The 9,993-nt window shown below is 47.7% G+C and overlaps 1 protein-coding gene across 1 annotated transcript in view; it reads left to right on the forward strand.

The window, feature by feature from the left end:
* The window catches only part of grm8a (glutamate receptor, metabotropic 8a), a gene marked incomplete at both ends in the record, with an annotated part of 156,893 nt that overhangs the window by 64,261 nt on the left and 82,639 nt on the right, over positions 1–9,993 (forward strand). The window contains 2 exons of the mRNA XM_080022051.1: positions 8,038–8,173; positions 8,946–9,100. Coding sequence (XP_079878177.1) covers positions 8,038–8,173; positions 8,946–9,100 — 291 coding nt within the window. The remainder of the gene's footprint in view (positions 1–8,037; positions 8,174–8,945; positions 9,101–9,993) is intronic.

Raw genomic sequence — 9,993 nt, forward strand, 5'->3', positions numbered from 1 at the left:
GTGTAGTGTATTGTGTAATTGAACGTAACAACGACTTTGGCGCTGTTTACACCTGTCCTTACAGTAACATCTCCACGTGTCTTGGGTAACCACTAGTGACCGGATCTCACTTCCCCGCCATACATGCAAATCGAGTATGTTGTGATTATAATATAGCAAAATAGCGCCGTTCCGGTGCAGAGCTCTGCTCGCAAACAAAGCACCGGCTCCAGCTCTCCAGCGCTCCGAGCAGGAAGTGGTGCGTTCACGGCGAACTCAGGAAAACTTTAATTCCCCCGTCGGCTAGCACTCTTTTTTAACCATACTGTACATGCGTTTGCATGGCATGGCACCCAGACAGAAGGAAATTCATCCAAAAATATGATCAAATATACCGATTCAACAGAGGGAATTACAGTGGATATAAAAGCCTGCCTCGAAAACAAGCCTTTTTCCCAGAAAGTCCTGGTACCCTATATAAGAAGGTATAGTATATAAGATTTTGATTCATTGAGTTTCCTTTTTTTTCTGACTTGTATGGAAAATGAAAAAACAAATTCAGAGAATTGGAGATAATCTTTTTAAATTTCTCCCCCCGGAGAGCCGTGCGCCATGCGCCGTGCGGGCCGCGGCGGTTCCTGAATCCCGTGCCAGTTTTCCTGTGTTTTTTTTTTTAATCTCTATTCATTTTCGTTTGTTTCGCACTTGGATGAAACAAGATTTTTTTTGATACAACTGAGTTAAGGGTCACATTGCTTCCTGTTACGACAAAACCCGGTGTGTCCCCACGGTCCCCTGCCACATCACGCACGTCACCCCATTGCTTTCCGTTGCTGCATTTTCCGCATTTCACTACGTTCTGTGCGCGCGCCTGTCTCACTGCCTTGACCGAGACGTGGCTTCAGGGGCAGGACCTACAAACCGATTAGTAAATCTCCGGTTTTAAGGGTAGTGCTGCGACTTGATAGAGACTCTGCATTTCCCAGAGGGAATCAGTGGAGGATTGTGCTTATATGTCAACCAAAACCGGTGCAATACAGATACACTCTCGGCATTTTTCTTTCCCGCCGTTTTATTTACTGAGGGAATATCGACAAATATTTGTTAAATTGTGTTTATTCACCCGAAAGCTAATGTTGACACCGCCACTCGGGCTATTGCGAAAACAGTGCACGGACTGAGTGTGGCAGCGGTCGTGCCGGACTTTGTTCCGAGCCACTTCAAACAGTGTGAGCCTGGAAAGTTGCTTCGTAACTTTTATCAGTATGTCACTTGTCCTACGAGGCGTTTGAAATGTTTGGACCTTTGTTGTGGTTCGATTAAGGGAGCTTACAAATCCTCTTGGCGAGTCCGGTCACAGTGCTGTTTATTTGGCTCCGATCTACAAACCTGTCCTGCGGCCTAAAAAACCCGGGCGACGCCTGCGTTCCCGTCTGGTCGGAGGAGTGCATTCAGCGCCTCCAGGAGTGTTACAGTTGCATATATGGTGATTTTTTTTTTTCAAGGTGTTTGCCCCGATTTGAATGAACTTATGTGAGTGTCACTGCATACGTACATTTTGGTTGAAGAGTTGGCAATCCCCAAGAAATCCATTTCTATTCTTCCCAATAACAAACCCTGGGCGTCGAAATCTGTTAAAACCGCAATTATTCAGAGGGACATGACTTTTCACCCGGGGGGATGATACTCCTTGCAGGGAGTTGCAGGAGCAAGTTAAGGAGGAATAAAGATTACCTACACACACACACACACACACACACACACACACACACAAAACTAATTTTAACCCATACACTCACTACCCCTCTCCGGTGGAACAAGTGAAATGTTGAGTGCTTTGAAAAAGCCAAATTGTTCTGTCTCCCTCGTGGTCTCAGTCTCTCCTTATTGTCTCCTAATGTCCCTCCTATTCTTTCTCACGTATTTATTATATTTCTCTTTGAAGCAATATTATGTGAGACAGAAACACCAATCTGTGCCGGACCCATAAGGATGATATTCTGAAGTGTTTCGGTTATTGTGTATGCGACTAAAACTCTGATAATGGATTTTCTCTCTCTCGCTCTTGTTGTCGGTGCACGGCAACGCACGTTCATGCTATGAATATTCAACCTATGGGCGATAACCTGTATTAATACAGCTCATGGCCATATGTGGGATGAAGTGAGAAAATCACCTCAGTTAGAATTTGGCTTATAAATGATTGGAAGATCTTGTCTGATCATTCACAGTAAATCATTGTAACTATCCAATATCGTCTCACTGAGGCAAAGCGCCCCACCTGGGTTTTTAGAGGGTTTATACAACAAAATGCTGGTGAAAACCTGGTAACCGGGCAACGTGCTTCATTCTGCTCGTCAGTTCGCTGTAAAAAAAATGTTTACTGAAGTTGTAAGCAATATCTAATCAGTAAATTATAACAAATTTCAAGATCAATTTTGGAGTTTTTGCGCCCACAAGAACTTGCATCGCTGCAAGCTTTGTGTAGGTTGGAGGCGTGAGTTTTCCAGCCTGATTGAGCCTGTTCGGCCCTGGTCCCGTAAGGCCTACTTTAATGGCTGGATGTAAATTTCCTGGGACAGTGGTTCGTGGGAGTTGTCAATGATTCATGGCCGCGCCCGGGGACATCAACTCACAGTGGAGAAGAAAATAAAAAATATGCAAACCGGAATATTTACCACACCACTGCTCCCGAAAAAAACACAACCAACGCTTGGCACTCGGAGTTTCAACATGCGTGGTGATGCAAATGCTCGACGGCAAGTGCGCGGGTGCACGAGCGTGAGCGGAGGCACGTGCACGTGCACGCTCACGCGCGCGCATGCACGCACACTCACACACACGCGCAGACACACACACACACACACACACACACACACACACATACACACAAATCAGTGACTTCAAAGGCCCACGCAGCGCCGCCCCGAGCCATGAACAAAGCACAGAGAGACAGAGGGCAACTTTTAATTTTAAAGCACTGCTAATGAGGTTTGGAGAGAAAAGAAAGTGTGTCAGATGCACCGTATGCATGTTTCTGTGTGTGTGTGTGTGTGTGTTTCTGTGTGTGTGTGTTTGTGTGTGTGTGTGCGTGTGTGTGTGTGTGTTTCCCCAAATTCCAACGTGCATATGAGAGATAGGATTGTATATTCATGTTTATATAATATTTAACACCTCTGCGAGTGAGTGAGGACAGCGGGTGCCATTGTAGCAATGGAGTGGTAAAAGGGTAAATAAGATAGAAGGAGCAGAGGTGTGATTTTGTGTGTCTTTCTTCTGCGTTCGTGCTTTGGTCCGCACGTCGCTCTCCTGTGCATGTGCGTATGTGTTTTGTGTGTGTGTGTGCGCGCGCGCGCCCATGCGCGTGTGCATGTGCGTGTGCGTGTGTGTGTGTGCGCGCGCGCATATTTTGTATGAAGCTGGACCTTGAAGATTATCAAATGCTTTTACTGCATGTGTGTCTCACGCACAGTGTGTGTGCGTGTGTCTGTGTGTGTATTGGATTTGGTTTAGAATGTGTTCAGCATCATTTTATACACAAAAATACAGACTAAGTACAGTAGTTCTTATTTGAAACAAAAAAAAACAAGAAAAAAAATAAAGAGGGTTAAACACATTTTTACTAATTATATTGATCACCATCTGAAGCCTGTGCCTGTAGAATTTTGATTCCATTCATTACATCCGTTAAAGTTCAATAAAAGAATTACGTTTCGGAAAGACAGCATTTTCGTCACGATATACTGGATGCTGGCCGGTAAACTTACATTTAATATTATTTTTCACCAACGCACGCCTGACTTGCCAAGAACCTTGAGGTGATCCTGAAGAACCAGGCTGTCGGTCGGACTCCAAACTCCGTCTGGTTCACTCTGATCCTCGTTCTCCTCCCTTGTTCTCGCCGAGGTCTTCGTGTGCCTCCGATCTCTGCCTGCTCGTGATAAAACGCCCTTATCGTACGTCGCTTTGGGCGTCACGCTAAGTGTCTAATCTGATCCTCCACCTATTGTGTTTTGGTCTATGAGCGGAAAAAGTTAAGGCAACAAAAGTTAAACGACGTAGGAGGAAAATATGAAGCACCAGGGTGTGACATTCCCACAGGTTTACAGGGTATGATGGAGAACCCGGGAAGTGGACGCTGCAAAGTTTTGAAAAGGGCGGCGGTTTTGAAACGTCTGAGGAGAAGGTTGAGTCAGAGGCCGAGCAGACGCCAAGTTACACTGTATTCAATCTGGCGTCTCTTTAAAAACATGCAAGCCTCTTGGCTTTTACGAGAGTTCCGGGAAGAGGATTCGTCAGATTCCTGTTCTGAAAACTGAAAGGAAGGAAGACATTTTTTTTTTTTTGGGGGGATGTAGCCGGTGGACATACTCTTTTTTTTTTTGCAATGCCTCGCTCTTTTTTGATATCTTTTTTTTTTTTTTTGCATTTTGAAGGGGGATTGGAACGTGTAAGAGAAAGTGATGGGCCTGCACTGTATGGACTGGGAATTATGTGAGGTATTTCTTTTTTTTTTGGACGATTGAGTTGTGGATGAACATTTAAGTTTAATAATACTTAAAGAATTACTTTGATGATCTTTTGAACTCTTGAACCCAATTTTTTTATTTTTTTTATTTATTTTTATCTTAACATCAACAATGCTTGTTCAGGGACTGAATCACATTTTTATTATTACTAGGCCAGGACAAAGTAGCCAAGTCAACACAGCCTGTCATTTCCAGAGACGGAGGGGGAACCGTATCCCGAGGTGCAGCCCTAATTGGGTGGACCAGTACACAAATCCAAAAGGTCCTCCCCCCGCCGCAACTCTGCTCGGGTAAATACCACCTTTGTTTGAGGGACAACATGACAGGCAGAGGGAGAGAGGGAGGCGCAAAATAAACCCGAGGCTGGCAACCACGAGGAAGAGCGAGAGAACACACGGGAGAGGCAGGCAGACAGATGGAGAGACAAAAAGATGGAGGTAGAGAGCAGCGTGGCGGAGAAACGGCCATGAGGGTAAGAGGAGGAGGAGGCCGGAGGGGCGGCGCGGTCTCTCCCACTTTTTTTCCCCCTCCGAGCTCATGCCTGTGTTGGCGAGCAGACGAAGTGGAGCGGCGGGCGCGGCGTGGGCGGGAGGCAGATTGTTAATTAAACGTCGGGACGCCGGCCTCTCCCGTCCCGGAACGGAACGGGTTTAATCTGGAAACAGAACGGAGTTAATTACCGTCTGGGAGGCGCTTTCGCTTCGGAAGAATCGCTGGATGTACTTTACATCTAATTTATGATCAGGACCTCGATGCCACGGCGGCTCCACTAATCACTAGACACACGATGGTTGCATAGACATCAGCACAGACAGACACACACACACACACACACACACACACACACACACACACACATGCAGACACACACGCGCACACGTACACACACACACACACACACACACACACACACACACACACACACACACACACACACACACACACACACACACATCCACACACACACACACACACACACACATCCACATACACCATCTTATACTGTACCTGAATGGTTATTTCAGCAAGGGTCTTGCACATCATCATCTGTGGAGACCCACACACACGTATTGCAGGTGTGTATGCACACACGCACGCACGCACACACACTAGGAATCAATCCCAGCTCATGAAGCAGCAATAATCAGGTTATTAAAGATAAAGCAGGGCCTTGGTGTTCTGCGGCAGAGCGGTTGTAGAGCCCTGTAATTCGATTAGCTCGCCGTGCATTAATGTTGCGGAATCGGGGCATTACAGTGCGTAATGAAGAGGCTGTTACTGTGTTCAAACCCAGCTGAGTCCACCCTTTTCCCTCGCGGCTCCTCACTAAAGCCTTTCGGCCCGCGCTGCCGCCTTCAGACGCCAAAACCCCAGAGTCACGCGCCAGACCGCCCGACTGACTCTCGACCGCGAAGACGGTGGGTTTTTGTTTTTTTTGCCGCGGAGGAGCCACGATCCTGCTGGAGAGACGCTGGAGGCGTGTGAGGGCTTTGGTCGTGGCCATTCAGCATTTGTGTTCATGCCATATAATACGATACGAAAACAAAGCCGAATGACCGCGATCAAAAGTTGAAATCATCACCATCGCCAACTTTTTTTTCCGCCCAACATTTTGGGTTTTCACACTCGTCCTCGCGCGGAAACCGTCTTTCCATGAACGCGTGCCTTCTCCTACTCCGTCGACTTGTTTTTTTGAGCCGTTTTGTTTACGTTCCTCCGTAAAGACAGCTTTATCAAAATGCCCCCGCGCCTCCCCTTTGCATTCTTATCCGGAGAAAGTCGGGCCCCCGCCACCGGCGACGGGAGCGGCCTATAAAGGGGGGGGGGGGGGGTGCGGTTAAAGGCCCCTACGTTCAGATGGTTTGTTGACACCCTCCGTCTCCGCTCGTCACTCTGTCGCTAAGTGCCTCCGGATTTATTGCGGACACCTCGGCCTTCGCCCGCGCTCGCTCCTCACCGCGGCGCAGATATCTCACAGACAGGGGCGATCGAACGACGGAGAAGGTGCCGTGATTGAAGGGGGAACGTTTTACGTCTGGTTTTTAAGGTATTTTTGCAGAAAGACTGGGCGAGGCAGAGTGTCGGACCGCGACGCTCTGAGCGGTTTTCGAATTGTTGTTCTGAAGCCAACGAGACCGGAAAAAACCCCGCAAAAAAGTCGGAGTTGCCCGCGCCCCCGAAATGTAACAACAAAAGGCTCCTCTGCTTTTAACGAGCTCAATCACGAACAATGCGTTTCCAGACGACGCGCACACACGTGCGCGCGTGGTGTGATGTTGCCTTCCTCCTCAAAGACGATTTTAAGACGGGAGTCACGCTTACGAAGCAACTGATGAATTAATCACTTTCTTACGACGGCAAGGACAACGGAGCCTGAAAGAGAGAGAGAGAGAGAGAGAGAGAGAGAGAGAGAGAGAGAGCGAGAGAGAGAGAGAAGGATGGGGAAGGAGGCAGAGATGAATAGAGAGAGACAGAGGGAGATGGAGAAAGAGATGGTGTGAGCTATTGCATATAGGCATTTGTTTGAGAACTTATCTATAAAAGTAAATGCACGCACACACACACACACACAAACACACACAAACACACACATATGCGTGCCAGTGTATATCTTTGTGTGTGAATGTGTGCACAGAAGGTTTTGTCACTTTGTGATTATCCTTTGAAGGGCCATTCATTTGCAGCTAACGAGTGTGTATGTGTGTGTGTGTGTGTGTGTGTGTGTGTGTGTGTGTGTGTGTGTGTGTGATAGAGAGAGTGGAACTGTGTTCATATGATTACGTGGAATGATATACTCAAAGCGACAGACTGTACAGCTGTTCAATAAATGTGCTGGAACAGGAGGGTGATGTGGACATCATTTAAACACACACACACACACACGTGCACGCACGCGCACACACACACACACACACACACACACAGTTTATGACTTCACAGACAGGTATATACACACAAGACAAATGAAATATGGAATTGGCTTTTGATATACAGTAATGACGTATCCTACAGTAACCACAAAGGAGACCAACACAGACACAAACCCTGACGAAAAAGACATGAACACACACACACACACACACACACACACACACACACACACATTTACACACTCATACACACATGTACTGTTGGCTTTGAAATCGGATAACGGAAGGAAAAGAATAGCTTGTATGTAAATTTGCATCCGTACAGAAATCTAGAGGAACTAGGATTGTGTGTGTGTGTGTGTGTGTGTGTGTGTGTGTGTGTGTGTGTGTGTGTGTGTGTGTGTGTGTGCGCATGCTTGCGCGCACGTGTGCGTGTGTGTGTGTGTGTGTGTGTGTGTGTGTGTGTGTGTGTGTTTGTATGTTTCTCCTCATTATTAAAATCTACGTCCATTTTTTATTCCGTTGTTTTACCCCATCCACGCCCTTTACGTTTTCGTGAAGTTTGAGTGACACAGACCAAATTCTTATAGATTAATTTACCTACTCTCCCGCTTTCGTCTTTCCCCCTCTTCCCTCCCTCCCTCCCTCCCTCCACCCAGGTGGCGTGTGCATCGCTCAGTCCCTGAAGATCCCCAGGGAGCCGCGAACCGGGGAGTTTGATAAGATCATCAGACGCCTGCTGGAGACCTCCAACGCCAGGGCCGTCATCATGTTCGCTAATGAGGACGACATCAAGTACGTGCTGCGCAACGCCGTGGGCCCTGTGCAGTGTGTTCAATCCGTCCACCCATCCACCCATCCACCCCTCCATCCAACCGAACTGACTTGGCTTCCTCCGCTTCCTTCGTTCCCCCCTGTCCGCCGGCTTTCCTCAACACCCTTAGTTACTGCGACCGCTACTATTACTACTACTCCTACTACTCCTACTACTCCTTCTCTCACTACCGCTCGCTCTCAATTATTTCCCACCGCTCCAAATGAGCGCTGTGGAAGAGGGCGAGACAGGTGAGCTGGTTGAGCGTCATTAAATCACAGTTTCCCCTTCCACGTGTGCCTCGCACGGGTTTCACCGAGCCAGCACTATCTCAGTAATTGCGACGTTGTTATACCTGACACACTTTGGGACCTGTACGCTTGAATGTCTGTCTGTCATGCAGATTGGGCGGGCAGGCCATTTTTTCCGGGGTCCAGTGACACCGACAAAATCATCCCAAACACTCATAATCACTCCTGATGGTTCCAGACACATGAGCATAAATTGGCCTGTGGAGCCTCAGCAGTAACTTCAGGGCCTCTGTCTATTCAAGGAGGTTTGTGGCCCATGACCAAATTCTTTAGGCCCCAAAAGTTGACACGACTAATTAGAGGTGTGAGAAATAATCATTGTTTTTGCAGTTATTGTTATTTTGTAGCCAAATATCACATATCGAATAGTCAAATATCAGTATATCAGTCTTTCTGCAACCACGTGTCCAACAGATTTGGATTCCACGCTCCTTTGTTTCAGGCGGGTTCTGGATGCGGCCAGAAAGAACAACCAGACGGGTCACTTCCTGTGGGTGGGGTCAGACAGCTGGGGGGCCAAGATCTCCCCTGTGATTGGCCAAGAGAGGGTGGCTGAGGGAGCCATCACAATCTTGCCTAAACGAGCATCTGTTGATGGTAAGAGTGTGTATTCACGTGTGTGTGTGTGTGTGTGTGTGTGTGTGTGTGTGTGTGTGTGTGTGTGTGTGTATGTATGTGTGTGTGTGTGTGTGTGGGTGTGTGATTCCGTGTGATTGCGTGTATAAATCAGACGCACGGAACAATTACACTTTGTCTGCAACCTGACGTGGCTGCTTTCAGTGACAGTTTTCATTTGCGATGCAGAGGTTTAGAAATGAAACATCAATCTATCCGTGCCCAAACTAATTTCGCCAGTCGACCAAAATGAATTAGATCCATTGAACGCGTGTGTGTGTGTGCGTGTGTGTGTGTGCGTGTGTGTGTGTGTGTGTGTGTGTGTGTGTGTGTGCAAGGGGTATGATAAATCAAATTACGGAACCAAAAGCAAGATTATCCACCGGGTGTGAAATCTCGGTGGCCCCCCTGCTCCTTTACCGTCATCCCCAGTGGGCTGCGAGTTTTGCTATTAATGCCATGGAGGATTTCCCCTAATTTGCTCCCTGTCAGACTATTCTATTAGATAATTGACTCCTAGAGGGAACCAGACACTACGCCAGATAAGTGGAAGGAGAGACTTTGCGGAAGTTTAAACGAATCAAGGCCCGCTCCGGCTGCTCGGCGTGCGGGGGCCCGTGCCAAAGATCTTCAGGGGTCTCTCCGAAAATCCAAAGTGACCGCCGGCCGATCAACGGAGGTGTACACGCCCACACACAGACACGTGTGGACACACTCCGGCGTGTGCGCGGACGGGAGGACACGTGTCCTCGCTGAAAAATATCAGAAGGAGCCATTAGAACAGTGACTTTTGCAACAGAACAATGCAGTTAAGGGAAAACTTGAACCCCCGTTAACGGGAAATTCCAGAAAATGAGCATTCGGCAATCGAACAT

Source organism: Zeus faber (assembly GCF_960531495.2).
Source record: "Zeus faber genome assembly, chromosome: 21".
In the NCBI taxonomy this organism is placed as follows: Eukaryota; Metazoa; Chordata; class Actinopteri; order Zeiformes; family Zeidae; genus Zeus; species Zeus faber.